Here is a 21,875-nt window from a genome sequence, read left to right on the forward strand (position 1 = left end):
CGACGAAAAGGAAAGCTTGAGCGCGCGCGCGCCAAATTATTACGCTTGTTGCTTGCGCCATAGCTCGCGCTCGTAAGGAGAATTTCGCTTTTAATCCGTCGCTTAGCAACTCCGCCCAATACCGAATATATTTTCTCCCAACTAGCCGTCAATATTTCATGGTATTGTCGTCTCAAAATCGTAATTAGTTTTATAATATATATGTATCATATACGGTATGAGTGGCCGTGTTGTATACGATATACATACAATACGGACATGAATATTGTATATTGTAACAAACGTTTAAGTTAGTTCCTTTGTGTTTCAATAAAATTTTCAAGATAAAAGTGAATCTGTCCAAGAAAATCCAAGTTAAAGTTTATGCAAACAAACATGACTCTGTATCAGATTTACAACACTCTTTGCGGTCATGATTTCTATTGTGTTTTCCTCATGAATTATTAATGAGCTTATTAGATATATATTATAACAACTAGTAATAAGCTTCTCTTCTCTTAAAACAATCCAAACTAGTAAACTGCCTTACATCCTGAGGGAGTATTCCAGAAAATGTTCCATCACGTTCCTTACGATCAATGTCTCAGAATCTTTTAGTAAAGCAATCTTACAACCTGAAACAGTATGGTAGAAGAGTCTTCTCTAATGCGGCCCCTGAACTATGGAACAATCTACCACAGAACATAAGATCCTCTGTTTCAATATCACAGTTCAAGCAAAGGGTCAAAACCTGGCTTTTTCAACAAGCCTTTTATTAGTAGTTTTATCCAGATTTGTTTTTACTTTTCAACAAACTTTAAAAATGATTATTATTATGTATAATAGCCAATTAATGTTGAAAGTTATTTCAGTCATCGATTCAAATTTCTATCAAATATGTATGTATTTATAAAGTTGTTTGTAATTATTGTTTAAAGATTTTAATGTATACCTCTAAACCACAACTAAATACCTATATAGTTATATTTTTAATGTTTTTTATCTGATCTTTTTGTAAGGCGCCGTTGAACCATGGGGATATTAGCGCTATATAAATCATAAGTTATTATAATATATTATTATTATTATTATTATAAAAAATGGCCCACAAATAGAAAAGGCTTCAGCGCCATATGTTCGTAATTTAAACTTAGTATACTATTAAGCAATCTTTTAGAAGATGAACGTAATGTGATGGAACGTAAGGAGAAATTAGATCAATAACACAAGTAGGCGCAATGCATTGTTCGGGAAGTTTCGCCCGTGGCGATTCATTGTTGGTGCTGCCATTTTTTTACTCTGATTTGCATACCCTACAAGCATTTCTCAAGCGCAGTCGTCCTGAGAGGTTCTGATATAAATAATTGGTTTAAGGGATCTGAGGTGAGTTAACTCTAATTTTTGTATATGACTATCAGCGTCACCTTTAACCAAAGTAAGAGAGGATACTAAATATATATTTCAATATTACACATTTAGAGTTGAATAATATTCGGGCGTGTGTTTAGCCGTGAAAAGAAAAGCCCCCATCAGTGAAGTGAATACGATAGGACTTCACAGCAAAATAGAAACCGTCCTTTTTGTTATTTTATCGACTCTAAATGTGTAATACACAAATTAATATACTACAAGATCTTGATATCTCAAAAAAGTATCTCAAAAAACAACAATCAACTTTTATAACGTAGCATCATAAACGGTTTGTATTACATGTAAGATATCGCGTACGGGAGCTCAAAATATTCGAAGTGTGGTTAAGCAGGAACAATGATGTTTGCGAAATAAGGAATAAGAAAATGATAAGTAAACTACGAAGAGAGAAACCTCGTACAGTGTTTTCTTAATTAACTAGCGAAACGAATTAGAATATTTTGCATTTTTTAAAACCAAATAGAGTTGTCCGTTTTAACGGATCAACGGCCCAGTTTAGCACATATTAATCTTCCGCATTGTTTTATTATTTTTATTAAGTCACTAATATAACAATTAATGTAGCACATGATTAAAGCAAAACGGTCTACCTGAAACCAGGTAGTAATCACTAGCTATAGCATATTTAACTGCACGGTTAAATAACGCATTATCACTTTGCCATTTCTTGTACCAATGCCGCTAAAACAGACAACTCTATTAGGAGAGTGAAGAGTGAGAGTGAATCTATTTCACGGTTTAATTAATTAACTCCCTAACGCTAACTAAACAATAAAAAACAAGAGGAATTAGCATAATTTAGACTGAACTATTTATGTTACATGCTTTTAGTGTTTGAACTTTTGCGTTTTTAAGGAAATAACTTACACGATATAGCCTCGTAGAGTGCATACAGTACATAACTGTGAAACACTTTGTAAGTAATTGCAGAACTTTGCACAAATTAGTAAGTTCAGTACACTTCAGTATGCCGCAGACCTGAAAAGCGTTACACTAATTAGTACAATTTTGTGAGTTAACTTTTTCACAGATGTATAGTATGCACTCTACCAGGCTTACACATGTAATAAGACAAACACTTTAGGGGCGATCAAATTAAATATTAAGAGAAAAGAAAAAAAATCAAAGGAAAAAAATGAGCACGAATATTTGCCACATTGTCTGTACACTGGTCATCCATCATTGCGCGTATGTACTTCTACTAATTTCAACAAAGATAGTTTTCAAAAACATGCAACGTCAGATTGCGGTGAAGATAATGGAAAACTTTGAATGTTCAGCCCAGAAGAGTTTTCCTAAGACAATAAGTTAAATGCAGCTTGATGATGCTTTCAGAAGGTGAAATTAAGTGCCGATAGAATTCGAGATTCATGATCAATAGTTATTGTATTTGATTACAATCGTAATGCAAATGTAAAGATTACTAGCTGACAAGACTCTGTCGCTAGTCCGTAACGGAGCTTTATTATTTATGCATGCATGGTTGGTTTTGTTTGGCCGGCACTCCAATCAAAATCATTACAAATGGCTATTTTATATATTGAAGGTGCATTTAACACTGACTACGCGCCTTTTTATGTAGTTTTTTTCAGCAGAACGGTATCGCAGTTAAGGATGTCAAGCACACTCTTCATTTTCCTATCAGCAGCACTTTTTCAAGTCTCGCTGAGTATTGGTAAGTCTAAAGGCGCGATTACACGAAGCGATTTTCAATGATGCACCATGGAACTTTGTATGGAGCATTGCAGCGTGTAACATACAGCGAAATTTAAAGAAATGTTGCCAGACAAGTTGCAGCAGTCGTTGCGAAAAGTAAAAAGTACCTAAAGAGCTCAACCCACTAAAAATAACTAATGCAATATCGGTGGACAACAATGCTCTCGGACATTCCACAAGGTTAACTTCGGGATAGGTTGGGCAGAATATCTGCATAAACACAATGACATTGAAGGTGCATTTGTCGTTATGCAAATATTCTCCCGAACGTAACCTTGTGGAACAAATTTTCCGATACTGGAAATGGAATACAATATTGTTTCATAAATTATGGTGGCTGAAAATATGGCACGTTAATTGGCTGAAAATATGGCACGTTAATCTTTATGTTAGTTCATTTATCGGGGGATGAATGGCGTCCCAAGCATTAGCTGCGGTGACATCACAGGCGTGACGCCGATATATGGGAGCAGTTGAATGACACACTTTATACAGTTAGGTGCAACATCTCATGCCCGTCCATTCCCTATGGCAGGGATAAACCATCAGCTTCAAAATTCAACATCTTATGTCGATACTCGTTTTCTTATTTCTAGAGTACAATTATAACTTTTCAGACACCACCAATGGTAAGTAGAATGATATAAGCAATATTGACATAACTTAGAGAATATATACGAAAGGAACTCCAACACAGGTCGTGTTTACTCGGCAGGCCTATCGTTGGTGGCAATTTAATACAACGTTGTCATCGCAAAGGCGATAGGCGATAGGCAATAGTTAATAGGTCATTCCAATTTGCAAGATCCAAGAATAGCTGAAATGACTTGTGTTTCTACTTTTCATTCTCGTCAAGAACGTGGACCTTAGTGTTGAAAGTGACTTAATGTTGTTTGTAGACGCCGACGAAACCATTTCCATGTCGCAATGTCCTATCACCTTTGGCGATGACAACGGTTTTTGAAATAGGTCTATACGGAATATATACAGCTTTTTCAAAGAATGTTGTTTGTGAAGGTTGGGTTTATGTCAGATACCAATCCCGCAATGCATTGTGGACGATGTGAATCCAATCGGCAAAATATGAAATTCTCATAAACTTTGTCTACACGTTATTTAGACATGAATTTAACACGAATAACTCAAGCTTCGAGTATGCAGCATGCAAAAGAACCTTTACCAATGTTTTTTTCGCACTGTTATCCAATGAATTTATCCACTGGATAAGATCTAACCGTCGGATAGCGCTATCCACCCTTCGTACAACCGGGCCCTGGCCGGCAAATAACGTCTATGTATATTCGTGCACATTGTAGGTACTGATATTATTTATTATTTATAAAACTACTTCTAGGTCCTCTTGGTTGGGCCAATACCTTCCCGGTTTCTTGTAAAGGCTCCAGACAATCACCAATTGACATTAAGGCTTCAGAAGCTAGCTATGATGACTCCTTGGGTAAACTGACCTTCACCAACTATGACAACGTTCCTTCAGGATCCATGCTCAAGCTCGGTAACAATGGCAAATCCTACAGGGTGTTTTTTGAACCCAACACGTTCTTGGTGTCCGAAGGAGGTCTGCCTGGCAAGTTCTACACTCACAACATTCATTTCCACTGGGGGGCGGATAACACCAATGGATCCGAGCATACGATTAATGGAAAGAAGTTTCCGCTTGAGGTACTCAGTGTTCAGACTAATTTGATTTAGCTTTGTCAGGTATACACTTATTTCAATAAAGTTAGTCACCTGAACAGCTATAAAGCTGAGGCAGACAAGGATTATGGGTAGATTCATTTTACACGTTCAACCGCTTGATAACTGTTCATGGACTTGCGAATCTTTTACCGGTTACAGTCTCACCTCTTCTCAACATCATCGGGCTGCAGTTTGTATCAAAAAACCTTTGTATATATCTGCTTTTTTGATATGAAAAGTTTCCCATGATGCTCAGTGATCTCAGCTTTCTAGGTTTTTGGTGACTAACTTTATTGAAATAAGTGTATAAAGACTTTGCACCATCACGTGATGGCTACCATGACATGAGGCACAACAGCCTTTGTCTTGAACTAGAGGCACTGTGCATGAGGGATAGGAGTTTTGTTCGGTAAGCACCGACAACCGCTCGACTCCTTAGCGGGTCTCCAAGTGCACAGGATTCAATTCGATTCTTCGCGAATTCCTGCGTGATTACTAACAATGTCTTAAAATTGTAATTCATGAATTCAGCTCCATTTTGTTAATGTGAACACAAAGTATCCAAACGTGTCAGAGGCGTTAAAAAACGAAGATGGACTTGCAGCACTTGGCGTCCTTTATGAGGTAAACAGACCAGGATTATCAAGGATGTAGACCTTTCTGAGATAGCGATAATGGTGCATTGTGGTCTAGCTTAGGCATAAATTTTTTCCCCCATCATGGCTTATATGGTGTTGTTAGTAGGACCGAACTTAGACCACAATGCATCCTGTTTATCGAACTCAGAAAAGGCCTATGGAATAGACCTACTTACCTCGGGCGTAATGTTTTGTCCATCAGTTCAGACCACGTGTCATTTCCTTGAGCATCATTTCTATGTTTGGATGCAAATGGGACAAAGAAACCTATTCTCAAAAGGAATGACACATGGTCTGAAATGGGCAAAACATTACGCCCGAGGTAAGTAAGCTAAAAAGGTATTTTGTTAAAGGAAATCCGTGGCTGCTATTTTTTCTCTCAGACTGATTATATATGTATTTGTTTCCCACGCTGCAACGGTTGCGCGCAACATGCTAGCGACACGAATTGCTTCGTGTGAATAAACCGAAATCGCTTACGACTGTGAATCGCAACTGAAACTTGGCGTAAACATGTTGCGCGCGACACTGAAGGAAAATCGTACCGCTTAAATCGGCCTTATCTTTTCTTCTCCCTAAACTACATAACTCAAAATGCCTTTGTTTGAATTATACTTTGCTATCTTCAGGTTGGAGACGAAAATCTGGCGCTTAAACCTTTCTTACAATACACAGCTAATGTGACTTACAGTAAGTAGAACGAATAATAATAATAATAATAATAATAATAATAATAAAGAATTAATGTCTCATTTAGTGAAGTACTATACTTATTTACTGCAACCGGCACGCCCGTGAATGGGAAATATAATGGTGTAGCCCCTATCAATGTCTTATCGTTATCATACACAGCTGTTTCAAAACGGTTCGTGAAGGTTTTGTTACATGTTGCATACCAGGTCCGCACTGCACCATGGACAATGTGAATATCACCAGCAAAAGATCGCAACAATAGAGGTTTTGCACCATCACGTGCCGACGCTTATACTACAGCTTGGGCTGCCTGTGGTTAGATGGCACAACAATAAAATCCCTTTGCTCTTGGGATTTGAATTCTTTCTCATATAAAGCAATTGTATTGTTTCTGCCATCTAACATGGCTGCCGTCACGTGATGGTACAAAACCTTTATAGTCATGAAATTTCCAACAACAAAAAAAGTCATGAAATTTTCCTAAACTTTGTCTACACGTTTTTCCGATATAATTTCTTGTGCGCTGATATATAGCATTATACCTACGAATGCTGCGTGCCTCAGTAATTATCTAGTATAATTATTGTTCTTATCAAAATCCAATTGTTTTCTTTCTAGCTTGTTTATCATAGAAACAAAGCCAATAATGAATGAACTAAATATGTCTGATTTTCCTCTATGCATTCGTTGGGATAATGCAGACTGAAAACAATGGATTTTGATAAGATCAGTAATTATATATTATTTACACAATACAGTCCAAGTTTGGTAAACAACATGCAGCATGCAAGCTTTTTTAAATTAGCTGTATAAATCCATATCTTATAAGAATTTGAATGGGAGAAATATTTGGCTTTCAATAGGCCCATATTTACACTTCTTTTTTTATCTTTTTACTAGAAGGCCCAGATATCTCGAACGTGACCATGACCCAAGCTTTGCACTCCCTTCTTCCCCCAAACACTAGTGACTTCTATAGATATGATGGCTCTCTGACTACACCAAGCTGCCAAGAAGTAGTCACATGGACTGTGTTTAAGAACTATCTAACAATCTCCCAAGCACAGGTATCGTACTTATCAAATAGTCGACCTCTTATATATGGCACTTCACGCGAGGATTTTAGTGTGAAGTTACTGGTTTTTTGAGATTGTGTACTCACGCCCCTGCTTCTATTCTTCGCAGTGCATGCTAATAAATTGAAATTTTAAATTGTAAATATCTCCCATCAACGAAGACCTTTTATTGACGGAGATTTTCTCTCTTTTCTGTTTTAGCTGAACATGCTTCGAAGCCTTAGAGCAGACAACACCACTATGCTGGTGGACACATTTCGCCCTGTTCAACCTCTAGGTTCTCGTGTTGTTAAGAAAACATTTAAAACTGCGACCAACAGCCATGGAGAAGCGTCTCACGTGACTAACGCCATGACGATAATTATGTCCATTGTCATGGCAACGGTTTTGTCCAAGTAGTGTACCACATTTTCTGTTCAGTTTTTTGAAATAGTGTGCAAGCTTTTACAAGGCTTTTTTAGTATTAATACATAAGTATTTCAAGCGTTCTTAAAATTTTTTAAGCCAAAACGTTTTACGTTTGCAGAAATAAGCACAATTTCAGCACTTCCATTTAGCCACGAAGCCTAATCATTTTTTTAAATAAAATAGACTGCGTGATGATGAGCTATGCTAAGCGAAATACTGATCGTGAATAATTGATAAAAACATACCCACCTTTGCAATAAAATATGTAACTCATTAATAATGGCGTCACTTATCAAAAGCTTATCAGCAACGCTGCTCCCCCCTCCCCCCCTAACGTGATGGCCTGAAAATCAATAATTTTAAGACTAAGGAAAATTGAGAAAGAGTCTTGCAATTTTTCTCGATTCTGATTGGCTAACATTGTTTTTCTCAGATCAGCTTGAAGTGCAGGATGTATAGAAGGGGAGGGACTGGTAATCCATTTGTAAGGACAATGAACCGTTTCGAGCATGGATATAAGGATATTAGCTATTCAAAAGCTGAGGACCAAACTGTGTCGAGTTGACATTGCAGTGCATTATGGGACTCACCTACAATATTCCCATGATGCACTGCAATGCCAACTCGACCCAGTCTAATCCTCAGCCTCGGAATGGCAGATAGGCCGAATGGAAAGTAATGAGTTTATGATATTTTCCATCAGTATTGTACGATTCCGATTTGATTAGTATAGAACAAATTCTCCCCATGGGCACCAATGATAGTCAGAACAAGCATTAGCCTAACCATTCTCAGTATATAGACCCTTTAAGAAATTTATTGGGTGAGCGAACAGGAAAATACAAAAACGAAAAGATCAAATTCCATTGTTCTTCATTTCTTTTGTATTTCCTGTTAGACTTGCATCCATGAAAATTTTAAAAGCGGTCATGGTGCTCAATAGCTAGATCTAGCGAAAGTTATCAAGTACATTTCTGACTTATGGTATGACTGGCATGGTTCGACAGAAAACTTTATTCTATAAAAAAAAAAACGAAAAAAAAAATAAACAACTACACATGCAATATATGCACGAAACATTGACATTGGCATAAAAAGAGCAATAATTATCCACATTCATTGTCCACCGCCCCATTTGTACGAGAAATGCTTTGCCATTAAAAAACTTAAAAAACAATAACAAAAAAGTCGACCGTTACATTTGAATGGTAAGATGAAGAAAAAAACCAACTTTTTTTATATATTGTCGTATCACAATGAATTAAGTTCCAAAAGTGCCAGCTCAAAGATCGAATTTGGATGATTCGAATATCTCTCGAATAACCGGATAGAACTCAAGTATTAAACTCAATGAAATCGAATAGACCGGTGAATATCAATTAGCGTTGAGTGACGACGATGAGAACAGCTAAAAGTGGCTGTACCGTGAACACGATCGGTGTTTCAGTCATAACTCATCAGTTATTTATACGTAGATTTCCTTAGTTACAGTTTGTCACATCTCATCATCCACTCCAATAAGTGCGTAAACGTGTTTGAGCAGACTAATCATGAAAGTGTGATACACAAGTGGGATTAAAGGGATATTCATCAGCCTGAAAGTCTATGACAGATTTAACCTTTTCTTCCCTATTTATCCATCGAACAAATGTGCCAGACATGGACCGATTTTTAACACGGATTTTGGTCCACTTGGGGCTGAAAACGATTTGCCCGTGGTCGACACACCCATCTGCAAATATACCAACATGAGGGTTCTTCATAAACGGGTTCAAAGCCATTAGAGTTTGCTGTCTGAAGTTCTTGACTGCCTTCATTTCTTTTCTGTCGCATTTGTCAGGTTTGTAGGCGCAATGAATACCTACAACATTTGCTAACTGCCATGAATCATGAAGGGGGTTGACAATAAACAGAGGAGTTTGGATATATTCACCAAAATAATAAGGAAAAAGACACTTCCACGCACTCTTCTCGCCTTGGTGGGCTTTACATTTAGGATTAATGCTTCCAGACGACTGGTGCAACTCGTAAACGGCTTTCATTGAATCAGCAAACAGGGACTTGCCTTTCATGTCGTTTACATCGAGAAAGACTCCAGAATCCGCCAGCGAGTACACATTCACCTTTGTGGGAATGCGGCTACGAACATAGTCTGCGTTTAAGAGTACTGCTAGCCCTCCTGCAGAAGTACCTGAGAAGACTACTTTCTTTGAATGACTTAATCCATGAGCCAGTAAGTCATCTAACAGAGCACTTAGAATTCGCTTGCCTCTGAAATAGATCATTCTTTCTTTGACAACGATTGGGTGTGACCGATTCCCAGTGTACGATGCTCCATCGCAGTAAGGCACATACACTGCATTCCAATTGTAAAAGTCTTGATTTTTTGCTTCGTCTCGGGAAAGGAGGCCTTCGGCATTGTGTAGATGGGTGAATTTCAATGAAGAACCAAGGTTGGATTTACTTCTCTCATAGCAGTCCTCCTTGCTATCGCACCAAGCGCCTCCCTGCAGGTAAATGATCCATTTTCTTTCGCCACTTCCAACTCCTCTTCTATAAAAGTAGCCCGGGGTTGAGCCATCCAGACATACGGCACCCTTCTTTTCAGCATCTTTGATACTTACGTATATGTATTGCGGTGCTGTGTATTGTGGCATGTTATACTGGATCGGTACACCGTATGGATATTGGACGACATACGAGGAATGTTTATGGGTTTTTTTAAGATGAGACTTATTGCGCCACAGTTCATCGTTTTGGTCTCCTCTGTAGGTGAGTTTCTCTTTAGATTGTATTCCATTGCTGCTACTTTCCTGGGACAAATCTTCCTCTAGACCTTCTAAGATTGTTTGTGTCTTAGAAGAACGAAGCATGTCTTCACCGGAAGCCTCGTCTTCAGGGCTGTTGTCCCGCACGACTGTCTCGCTAATATCCGCATTCTCGTCACCGTCATAAGCAACAGCCTCTCCACTTAAGCTTCCCGATGCTTCAGCTTTATCATTAAAAGAGGCAGCAGAAGCTTCTTCGTGATCGTCATGGTTTTTGTTCATCGCTATTTTGTGTCTGTAAGATCCCATTACTTGGTCTCCTTGAGCGTCAATGTATGAAGAAACTGAATCCTTGTCCATCTTGGATGGTACTTTGTCTTTTACTTCGCTTGCGGCCGCCGTTATGTAAGAATCCACCGAATCTCTCCGATCTGAATTTGTAGTCGAACTGTGTTCATCTTCGCTCTCCTCTATTGTGTCTCTAAGGTTTCCTTTTCGTTCTTGCTTGCCATTCCATCCAGTGTATGACTCAACTGGATCCCGTTCATCAGACATCTTGTCGGGTTTGATGACATCTCTTGTTGTGCCACTTATTGAATCAGTCTTCTTGAATGCAGCAACTGGATCCCGTTCATCAGACATCCTGTCGGGTTTGATGACATCTCTTGTTGTGCCACTTACTGAATCAGTCTTCTTGAATGCAGCAACTGGATCCCGTTCATCAGACATCTTGTCGGGTTTGATGACATCTCTTGTTGTGCCACTTACTGAATCAATGTGCATGAATGCAGCAACTGGATCCTGTTCATCAGACATCTTGTCGGCTTTGATGACATCTCTTGTTGTGCCACTTACTGAATCAGTGTGCATGAATGCAGCAACTGGATCTCGTTCATCAGACATCTTGTCGGCTTTGATGACATCTCTTGTTGTGCCACTTACTGAATCAAACTTCTTGAATACAGCAACTGGATCTCGTTCCTCAGACATCTTGTTCACTTTGATGACATCTCTTGTTGTGCCACTTACTGAATCAGGCTTCATGAATGCAGCAACGGAATCTCCACTAGAACTAGAAATCTTTGGTTCATCAGGCGCGTCTTCATCTCCACTTGTACTTTGCTCTTCACCTTGATAATTACCAGTAATATCATCAGTACTTTTAATATCCTTGGTATCTTCTGATGAACCACTACCATCAGAGCCATCAATCATGTACTTCGAGTATTTTCCACTTGCATTGTTTTCGTGTCTACCTGTTTTGTCATTACCTTGGACGTCTTTGCTGGTATCTTCGTGTAGAGAGATGTCAGGTTCATTTCCGTGTTTGTGTAATTTTTGTTCGATTTTTACCCCCGATGCTGGAGTTAAGTTTCGGACAAGTTCTAAAACATTTTCCCGCCGATGGCCTGGTTGGTTTGTAAAGAGATTTTCTACATCCATCGATAGTGGCTTTGATTCCTCATTCTCCGACGTTGTACCGATGTTGCTACGTCGAGCCAACTGCCGTGGAGCTTGTTGCGAAAGACCACATAACAAAAACAACACCAAAAAGCAGGCAATCTCCATTTAAACAGACGGAGGCAAACCTACCACAGTAACAGTTGGATAGGCAAGGTGGCAATTCTGTTTGGTAACTAGCTTGCTAGTTGAACAGTTCTCGAGTAGCTAACATTGACATAATTTGATCTCATGAATATACCTGTTGCAATGTTTTCAAAACTTGGCCATCTGTGTCGGGCTATCCTGCTGTCAAGTACAATTTTGTATCCCTAAAATATTGCAGAACGTATCCCTATCTAATGTAGTAGGAATAGAAAAATGACCAAAATAAGGTTTTCTAACTTAGTTTTTGAAAAGATTTTGGTTTGAAATTAATTTTTAAGGCTTGGGCCAAACCAATCAAATATTTCACATGGGTGAACACGGCAATTTCTGAAGCCTGCTTTGTTTATACAAAAGAAACTGGTACTTTTCATATGGATCACTTACGGGTGGGTGGGTGACTGCAAAGTTTATTTAGACCTCTAGTTTGGATAGAAGTATTTCAGTATAGTCTGTGGCCATGCACCTTCATCACTCAGTTCGTGTTTTAAATTTCCAGTAGAAGCTAGTTTGAAATTCCAATCGAGATGGCTCTTTAATAGGAAACTCGGTCTCATTTCAATATTTTTTTAAAATATTGTTTTCAAAGTATCAAGATGATAATCTTACATTTCATTAAATACCGGTGGGTCATAAGCCTAACCCATGGTGTTGCGTTCATGGCGTTGATGTCATAAAAGACTACAACGTTTTGTCAAAGGTACCGCAAGGATAACGAGGCAATTTCTGAGGACGTTTACTCATGTTATCCGCTAAATCGAGTATTTGAAATGTGAAATCGAGCGAAATACTTCGAATCCTTCGAATGTCAACAAGCATAAGAAGGGCACAGGGAGCCCGATCTCTGAAAAGTGCAATTAGTATCCACGAGTTCGCCAAAGGCTGTTTGATTCTACCTCATACTGCAGTAAGATGCCCAACTCCCTCTCTGCCGCACCGACTTTTTATTAGTCAAAGTATTAATTAATTTGTAGAGTAGATTTATGTTTTGATAAGTATAATAGTAAGTATAATAAGAGAAAAGATAACTAGCTAAAAACTAGTGTGAGCTGCGTCGGTGTTTCTAATGAAACAGTAATGATGAAAAGGTAAATTATACACCGTGAAATGATGAAAAAACTTACTGACGTTTCGGACGCTAGTCCTTCGTCGGAGTAAAAGAGCGACGAAGGACTAGCGTCCGAAACGTCAGTAAGTTTTTTCATCTTTTCATGGTGTATAATTTACCTTTTCATCATTACAGTAAGTATAATAGTAAGTTTAATAAGTATAATAGTTTACCGTGTTTAAATAAAGCATCAATCTATCTCTCTACGTAAGTCGATTGTAATTGAATTTAAAAACTTTACTGAGCGAGTGAGTATCCAAAGTCCTCACAAGTGATTCGTTACCCCGCTTCGAGTTAAAAAAACACTCATTGATTGTTTGAAATAAAGCTGTTAAAAAATGGTTGGACATAAATCAAGATTATCAGGCCGACAACTGTCATGTCATCACCCTTTTAGTTTTTTAATAAAAGTGATAATAATAGCATAATCCTTTAGTTAATGCCAGCAATTATGACGGTTGAAATCGGTTCAAGTGGCCATCTTTGTCGCCTGAACCACATTCAAACGATAACATACTGACTGTATTGATCAGACTAAGAATTGGTGAGAAAGCTGTTTATTTAGAGTCTAAACTTTTCAAATAACATTAAAGTCAGCCACAAAAAGAGTTTTGAGACGATAACGAACACAAATATTTTTCGAAACAAAAAGAAGAAAATAACTAGTTACATTTTAATTAAGAGTTTGTTTTTTTAGTCAGCTTTGTACTTTGTACACTCCGTCGCTTTGGCAATGCACAGATGCTCAGTAAAAGTGCTCTTTATAAACTAGAAATATTATCTTAGAAATATTCATAGAATATTCCTAGTCCTTCAGGACATGGGGTTGGTGGTGCAACTTGAAAGAAAAGTTTGAAATAAGTACCAAAAAATAACTATCAGTACTACCCGACATTTTGAGAAAAATCGAAAGGTCGATTTACAAGGTACGATTTTCCCTTGCAACTGTCGTGTGCAACATGATGACGATACAAATTACTTCGTGCAAATCGACCGTGCAACTTGGTTACGATCGTAAACGGCAGCTACAACTTCGCATAAACATTTTGCGCGCGACAGTTGTAAGGAAAAAATCGTCGTGTTTGCGCAAATACTTTTGAAGGCTATTCAAAAATTACCTTTCCAACAAGGCACACCTTTGGCGGTTTATCACACCTACACTCACAATGATCGCTATCCCATCGATTTCCTTCAGGACATGGGGACACACCTACACTCTTCTGGTTTCCAAACCTGAACCGCTGTACAGTCACTAGGTTTAGCAACACACTGACATCCACATTGTGTATGGTTGACCAATTGAATTGTACGTTGGATGCTTTTTTTCAAGTCGAAGACAGTAATCGTTACGTTTTTAGTTTCTGTTGCTACGCAACTCTTGATGCTGGGTTGAATGAATTGACACGATCCGCCACAGCGATGCAGTTTTACAAAGTACGGGAAATATCCGTAATTAGGATGGTCAATAGGTACAAGTGTTGGGTGTGGGTTACAGAATTGTGCTTCAAGAACAGCGTCTATTAAAAAAAAAGAACAAATCGTATAAGAGTTAATTACTAAATCATTCAAAATCTCTTCCACAGTTAGAGGGATTTCATTTATAGGGGAGGGGGGTTCGGCAAAATCACCGCCCCTACATTCCTCCATGGTAGAGACAAACATTGCATAACCCCCTTTTCAATATCCTGCAATAGTTGTCAACCCCCCTCGATATGTGATAACCCCCCTAACCACTTTCATGCGTTAATTGATGCGCGCACAATCGAACGTTCAAAAGTAGGCAGTCACCTTAATCGCCGCCTACAAATGTTGCGGTTTATTGAGTTGTTCAACTTTCCGGTGGAAGTGATTCATTTCGTAACATTTCCAGCCTTACTTAGAATTCTATTGTACGGCACTCAGTCTTAAGGGAACACAACGAAGCATAGTATAGCGGCTATTTTCCAATACCATACCCAGAAAAACTAAAAAAGGATCTTAGAAAAGTTTTTCTTAGCTTTAAAAAATCCTGATATGATTTTGTTAGGTTACTAATAGATAGATAATAATAGATATTATATAGCGCCATATCTAAGACTCTATGGCGCTTCACAAAATACTTGTTTAAATACATGCAAAACATTAAAAAAAAACTAATCCAAAAACATCTAAAGATAAAACTAGAGGATATAAGTTAAGAAAAGAATAAATAAGATAATAAAAACAACTTATATATAGTTATAGTGGGTGGAGAAATTAGCGATCATTACGTAACGAAAAATATATTTCATTGAATTGTTTGTCAGTTTCCAGCGTTTTGCCTTGCCACATAGCTACGAAAATAACGTTTGATGTTGGAGCTAATTACTTCATTAGAGAGTTTTAGATTGACTTTTTTTTCTCCCCGCAAACGGCAAACGTGACCACGTTTTCATAGTTTTCCTTTATTTTACTTTACCTTTTACAAACCTTCTCACCAAGCGCAAATACTCTTTCGTTTGTCTAATACTTGGACTTTTTGCGATTCTTTTTCAGTAATTTAAAATAATTTTTTATTGGTCAACTGACGTTTCACGTTTGCCGTGAACGTAAATCTAAAACTCTCTATTATCACCTTTTCACGTCAAGAAGGCGGTTAGATAGGAAACACGGCCCCTTCCGGGCTTAAGAATGTCCTTGCTAAAACAATAACGCACCCAAACCATGCTTACTACACTTCCTCTCCCAGGAGATTAGTAATTCGATAACTGAACATTTAGTGGTAACTCGTAACCTCCTAGAGTGAATCCAAGATACTTCACATACATGTGTTTAGCAACTGGTGAACTATTACTTTGAAAAAAAATATACGACTTGCTCTTGGGGAATTATTAGCCTGTGACTTAGCCAATACCCTTTGATTTACCTCCACAGTGATTGTATTTGTACTTGTCTAATAGTCTCCGCATCGAACTTTACTTTATATATTCTCACTATAATCTTGTATTGGGTATTATCGGTTAGTGACTTGAGGCAGTGCCTACTGACTGACATCATTTATAACAGTTATTTCATGATATATAAACAAAGAATTACCTGATCCACAAAAGAGGGGAACCAAGAGCAGCAAGACCAAATGGTATTTCATATTTAGACAAGAAACTGTTTCCTTTAAGGAAGAACCAACTATATTCCCTTCTAGAACACTGTAGAAATACAGACTAATGCGATTTGATATGGTACAAGGGTTCCTAAAAAAAACATAAAAAGAATAATGTCAGCTTTACAAAAAGGGGAAAAAACAATATCATTTAGTGACAATAGAGATTGTAGTAATAAGAGAGTCATACTCACCAACTCAGTAAATAAAGTCAGGATATCAACGCCAATAGAACTGACTTTTCTAGTACCTCTGGACGATATTGCTACCTATTAATGACTTTTGCTTTGTCTTGGCTTAATACCCAAGCTGATAACAAGTTTTGTATATGTCAAATAATTCGATCGAGACTCGGTAGTTTAGTTACCATCAAGCATGACACGCTTTATAGTTGTCCTGAACTGCTGGATCATGTTGGCCTGTTATACGTACAACCAAGTCGCACCCTGTCGCCATGACGTCACAAAATATGCAGACAGCATGTAGAAAGAACACATGGATGTGACGTATCTACAAAACACTCCTCGCTCCCCATTGTAATCCCGCGCGTTCATGGATGACCAGAGCAGTCTCTAAGAATGTTTCTTTATTCGTCCAGGACTCTAGGCGCGCGGTCATGTTAGGGATTGATATTTTTTCAAGTCAGAAAATCATGCATTGCGCGCTTTACGAGATCACCTGGAATGCATGAGTCAACGAAAACCCCGACCCCTCCCCCCTCCCACACCGAGACAATGTGGGGCTTAGAGGGGGATAGAAGGGGAATAGACTGCCAATCGCCCCCCGAGGTGGGGCATTTTTAGTAATAAAACTGGCCCGTGGGGGTTGGGCATAGGTGGGGTATTTATACTGAGTCTGCAATATCGAAGTCAGCGGCTGTGTACAAGAAAGATAATTCACGTAGTTTTTGATCGTAAAGATGACAGCTTTTGTTATTCAAATTGTTTTTTTTTTATTGAAATTAAAAGCCGTCCTTGCTCTATAAGCATGTAAAACATCAAAAGAATATTGATGTACAATGTATGATGAATTTTTTCTTTTTTTTTTTCCTGTGGTCTTGGTCGGTCTTATATCAGTGCCCAAATAGCAATATACTCAGTTTGTGGGATTGTCGTGATTTTGTTGTTATATTAGAAACACATCTGGTTTTGACAACTCTCCATTTCCTATAGCTTTTTATTCTATCATGGACTAGAAAATCTTTGCCGAAAAATGCAAGATTCCACAAGACTTTTCAGAGGGCCAACATTTTTTTTCTAATCCCCACCTTGCCCCGGGGTGGGGGAAGGGAGGGGTCGGGGTTTTCGTTGACTCATGCGCGAATCTACACTATAGATTTCGCTCGAGACAACTAACTCCAAATAAATAAACAGTAATTTACAGACTTGAATGAAGACAAATTAAATAGCATTTCTAAAAAAATTTCTACAAAATTTTCGCTTAGTTTACAGTGTAAATAAATAGTTTCATGTGAAAACTTCAGGCAACAAATCGATCGTAAGCGCCGTGACCCTTGAAGGTCAAGATAAGTAGTAACGTAAATTAACGAAATACGCATAACGCAACGAGTTTTGCTCGCTTACGGGAAAAGTTGCATCGCAAAAGAGTTTTAAATTTACCTTACAGGACGAAGGAAAAATTGGAGTAAAATTTTGATATTTCTTTCCCTGTCGGGGTGCCGGAATGAATCATTTTTAAAAGGTCGTCATTAACCCTAGGAATGAAAACGTTTTTGTTTTTTTTTGCCGGGAAGGACAGCAAAAGACAAATAACCACTGGGGTCGTCCTAACTTACTAAAAATAAATGAATGTGATATATTAATGTCTGGCTCGTTTGCTTGTCAGACAGAGGAAACGGAAAGATTGTTTGCCCAGGTCACTTAACAGAATGTTATGTCAGTAAGGAATATAGTAATAACTAAATAAAAAGAAAATGCTTGATTTGAGTACCTATCTGTTTGATCAGGGACATGACGTGCTCAGGCTTAAATATTCAAAAGGATTGCCACGTTACAGAAAATTCGCAACATTTAAAATGAAGAGAGACCATCTAGTTGTACGTGATAACTTATTTTCATCTTTTTTTTTCAATATAATAATAATAATGTTGATGATGATGATAATAATAATAAAAAATTTTTGTAATTGTATATGGATGGATGTGATCGTTTATTTTAGTTGAACATAGGTGGAATGTATGGACTAATTCTCGATTATTTGACGCGATGAACAAACGTCAATCTACAGGTCTTTCTCAAAATAATGCTACTCACTCAGGCAATCACATTATCACATCTATCGTGTAAATTTAAACTTTCATGTTTCTAGGAGACCTGTACTAATTCTTATCAATTACACCTTTTACAAAGCTTTCTGATAAAGCTCCCCCCCCCCCCCCCCCCAGATTTTAGAAACCCCATCCCCTGTTCACACAGCGGTTCCCATAAATCAATGCAGATTTCTATCAACTCTAGTTTCTTTTTAAAAAGCACACTTTTGCAAAGCAAGCATGAGAAAGATGAGAGTTTGGATTCTGTTAATCATTTTGGGATTAGTTTTGTCAGGGAACACCAACAGTGTTACTGAGAAACTTAATAAGAAACGGGTACAGAGAAGCAATTCGCGAGCGCTTACCACGATGATTCAACAAGACCAGACAAGTTTAAAAAGTGAAGAAATTGATATAGTAACAGAACTATTCAACGTCAATAAGAAATCTGCTGATTTGATTCTGGGAAATTTGTTAGCGAAGCATAGACGAACCGCATACAAACCACGGGAGAGAAGAGAAAATATGAAAGAAAATGGGTTTGGAAAAAAACGCGGAAATGGATTTCAAGATTTTTCAAGACGTACGAGCTCGATCTATTATAAAGAGGCACGTGTTGACGAAGCAAGGAAAATCTGTAGGAGTGATGCTAACACAGATTTATATACTTTGAAAAGATACCCGAAACCTCTGGAATATGAGCGGATCATTTTAAAGGATGCCCGCTCAAGTAAAGCCCTGTGCTTAGATGGTACACCGGCAGTGTATTTTCTCAGAAAAAGCAAAGCCAGAAATCAAGGAAAACGATGGATCATTTTTTTCCCCGGTGGTGCGTGGTGCTCAAGCAAAGAACCATGTTTTACTCGCTCACAAACAGATCTTGGATCAAGCAAATATTTTCCTTCTCTCGCCAAGCAAGGTGGCATTTTATCAAGCAACCGTTCCAAAAATCCCTATTTTTACGACTGGAATGTTTTATATTTGCAGTACTGTGATGGTAGTTCGTTTATGGGGAACGTTGAACAGCCTGTATTGCATGGAAAGGTTTATCTTTACTCTAGGGGATTTACAATTCTGAATGCTTTCCTGGACGAAATTATTCCCAAATATTTATCCAAAGCCCGTGAAGTAGTCGTGGTTGGCATATCTGCTGGAGCTCTTGGTGTTTTGGCAAATGCAGATTTGATTTCGTCTCGCATTCCACAAGCCATAAAGGTACATTTCGTATCAGATGGTGGGTTCTTTGTAGACGTCCGTTGTAGAGACAAACAGTATGTATTTAGTCGCTGGATGAAAAGCTTGCATGTTTTTCACAATATCACAAGTGCTCTTCTTCAAGATTGCATGGTAAGCTTTAAAAGACAAGAATGGATGTGTCTAATGCCAGAGAACATTCTACGTTTTACAAAATCTTCAATAGCGATCATCAACTCCATGACTGACGCTTGGCAGCTCGTAAATCTTAAAGGTGCTGAATGTGGTTATGCGCCGCGTTCTTGCGACAACTACGAATTAGGCTTAGCTCAGCAGCTGCGTAATTCTATGACGAAGTCACTAAATCCAATTACGGGCATGGAAAACATTTCTTTATTTCTGTATTCTTGTATAAGGCATTGTATGATTCACCAGTACAAGTCATGGCGGTTTTTGAAGGTTGGGTCCATGACGTTAGAAAAATTTGTTTATGATTTTGTTAGCGGTGAAAAAAATGTTCAACTAATTGAAGATCGTAATGGCAATCCAGTTTGTACATTGTAAGACCTGTCTATTTACTTGTTTAAAGCCCGGTGCTCGCTAGCCGACGCAACTACAAGCCGCCGCCGTCGGCTAGTGCATGTCAGTTCTCACTATAAAAAGAAGCGAAGCAAGCGCAAACGCTAGAGCAAGAGAACGGAAGATCATTACTACCCACTGCCACCAAGACTAGATTAATTATGGCCCTAAAAAACACCACTATTACTTTTAATAGTATCATTATATTATCAAAGAAACGGAGCTGAATAGGTTAAAGGACGACGCCGTTTAAAAAAAGAAAATAAACGAAACTCGTGAAACAACCTTTCTACCAACGATACTACGAAGATTTATTAATAACACGTCATGGCGGTTACTTTTGAGAAGTTTGAAGAAAGACTTCGGTTATCGAAAACGAATAACGGCTCGACAAATCACGTTGCTAGACATCGAAGTATCATCAAAGGATAAATGGATTAAAATGGTTTTTAAATGGAATTTTAACGCGACCTTTAAGTAAACAGGGAAAATGGTTAAATCCACAACGATTCTGTACATTTAAAAATAAGTTTACATATCATGACAAAATAAAAGGGTTTTAGTAAAACAGAATGACAGGTCTACTTTCTGTTTTTTTTTTACAGACTGTAACTAAACGCCACCACCATCGATCTTAATCCAGACCCCCCGCTAGTTATTTTCTTCTTTTTGTTTCGATTTTTTTAAAAAATATACGTGTTCGTTATCGTCTCAAAACTCTTTTTGTGGCTGACTTTAATGTTATTTGAAAAGTTTAGACTCTAAATAAACAGCTTTCTCACCAATTCTCAGTCTGATCACTACGGTAAGTATGTTATCTTATGAATGTGGTTCAGGTGACAAAGATGGCCACTTGAACCGATTTCAACCGTCATAATTGCTGGCATTAACTAAAGGATTATGCTATTATTATCACTTTTATTAAAAAACTAAAAGGGTGATGCTAGTATGACAGTTGTCGGCCTGGTAATCTTGATTTATGTTCAACCATTTTTTACTAGCTTTATTTAGCTTTTTTTTTAACTCGAAGCGTAGTAACGAATCACTTGTGAGGGCTTTGTATACTCACTCGCTCAGTAAAGTTTAAAAAAATATTAAATGATTTTAACTGTGATTTAAACAATTACAATCGACTTACGTAGAGAGATAGATAGATGCTTTATTTTAACACGGTAAACTCTTCAATATTTACAATTAGTAATAATAATGATAATAATAATAATAATAACAAACTTACTATTATACTTATTAAAACATAAATCTACTCTACGAATTAATTAATACTTTGACTAATAATACGTCAGTGCGGCAGAGAGGGAGATGGGCATCTTAGTCAGTATGAGGAGTAGAAAAATGACCTACTGCCTAAAGAACAGTAAAGTAAACCAGAGTGAGGGAAGAGAGTAACTTTTTATTGATGTACTAATAGTTGGTTATCTTGGTTATTTAAGAAAACTCTTGGTGATCGTGCTTTCTAACGCGCTGCGCTTAAGGATGGAGCCTACTATTGTCAGAGCGCACACTTACTGCGCATCTGCATCGAGGGATTCCCGCGGGTTTCAAAAGCAAAACACTCAAAGGTACAGAAAATGACG

The 21,875-nt window shown here is 37.9% G+C and overlaps 4 protein-coding genes across 4 annotated transcripts; 2 read left to right on the forward strand and 2 right to left on the reverse strand.

Moving 5' to 3' along the window:
• Positions 1-1,266: 1,266 nt before the first annotated feature.
• LOC116297796 (carbonic anhydrase) lies at positions 1,267-8,368 on the forward strand. Its single transcript, XM_089033180.1, has 8 exons — positions 1,267-1,362; positions 2,993-3,085; positions 3,723-3,755; positions 4,481-4,806; positions 5,356-5,448; positions 6,092-6,152; positions 7,056-7,222; positions 7,433-8,368. Exons 2-8 carry the CDS (start codon positions 3,025-3,027, stop codon positions 7,628-7,630), a joined length of 939 nt encoding a protein of 312 aa, XP_088889306.1. The 5' UTR covers positions 1,267-1,362; positions 2,993-3,024; the 3' UTR covers positions 7,631-8,368.
• Positions 8,369-8,438: 70 nt separating this feature from the next.
• On the reverse strand, positions 8,439-12,056 carry LOC116297794 (uncharacterized). Its single transcript, XM_031706091.1, has one exon. The coding sequence runs from the start codon at positions 11,974-11,976 to the stop codon at positions 9,184-9,186; it is 2,793 nt and encodes a 930-aa protein (XP_031561951.1). The 5' UTR covers positions 11,977-12,056; the 3' UTR covers positions 8,439-9,183.
• Positions 12,057-13,504: 1,448 nt separating this feature from the next.
• On the reverse strand, positions 13,505-16,651 carry LOC148909954 (vascular endothelial growth factor A-A-like). Its single transcript, XM_089032146.1, is given in 4 exon segments — positions 13,505-14,326; positions 14,328-14,637; positions 16,175-16,329; positions 16,433-16,651. Coding segments are annotated over 3 exon segments (465 nt in total). The 5' UTR covers positions 16,227-16,329; positions 16,433-16,651; the 3' UTR covers positions 13,505-14,223.
• A 2,062-nt stretch (positions 16,652-18,713) lies between these two features.
• On the forward strand, positions 18,714-20,862 carry LOC116297799 (uncharacterized). The gene has a single exon (XM_031706096.1). It carries the CDS (start codon positions 18,748-18,750, stop codon positions 20,263-20,265), a length of 1,518 nt encoding a protein of 505 aa, XP_031561956.1. The 5' UTR covers positions 18,714-18,747; the 3' UTR covers positions 20,266-20,862.
• Positions 20,863-21,875: the final 1,013 nt, after the last annotated feature.

The sequence above is a fragment of the Actinia tenebrosa genome, unplaced genomic scaffold, assembly GCF_029948245.1.
Source record: "Actinia tenebrosa isolate PJP-AT-01 unplaced genomic scaffold, QUT_ActTen_1.0 PGA_scaffold1__47_contigs__length_23844297, whole genome shotgun sequence".
In the NCBI taxonomy this organism is placed as follows: domain Eukaryota; kingdom Metazoa; phylum Cnidaria; class Anthozoa; order Actiniaria; family Actiniidae; genus Actinia; species Actinia tenebrosa.

Excerpts from the sequence above, each read along its gene's own strand:
- LOC116297796 (XM_089033180.1), top strand. The coding sequence starts at position 3,025 with ATGTCAAGCACACTCTTCATTTTCCTATCAGCAGCACTTTTTCAAGTC. Across the intron at positions 5,449-6,091 it reads CACTTGGCGTCCTTTATGAG|GTTGGAGACGAAAATCTGGC; the intron begins GTAAACAGACCA and ends TGCTATCTTCAG. Across the intron at positions 7,223-7,432 it reads TAACAATCTCCCAAGCACAG|CTGAACATGCTTCGAAGCCT; the intron begins GTATCGTACTTA and ends TTTCTGTTTTAG.
- LOC116297794 (XM_031706091.1), bottom strand. The coding sequence starts at position 11,976 with ATGGAGATTGCCTGCTTTTTGGTGTTGTTTTTGTTATGTGGTCTTTCG.
- LOC116297799 (XM_031706096.1), top strand. The coding sequence starts at position 18,748 with ATGAGAAAGATGAGAGTTTGGATTCTGTTAATCATTTTGGGATTAGTT.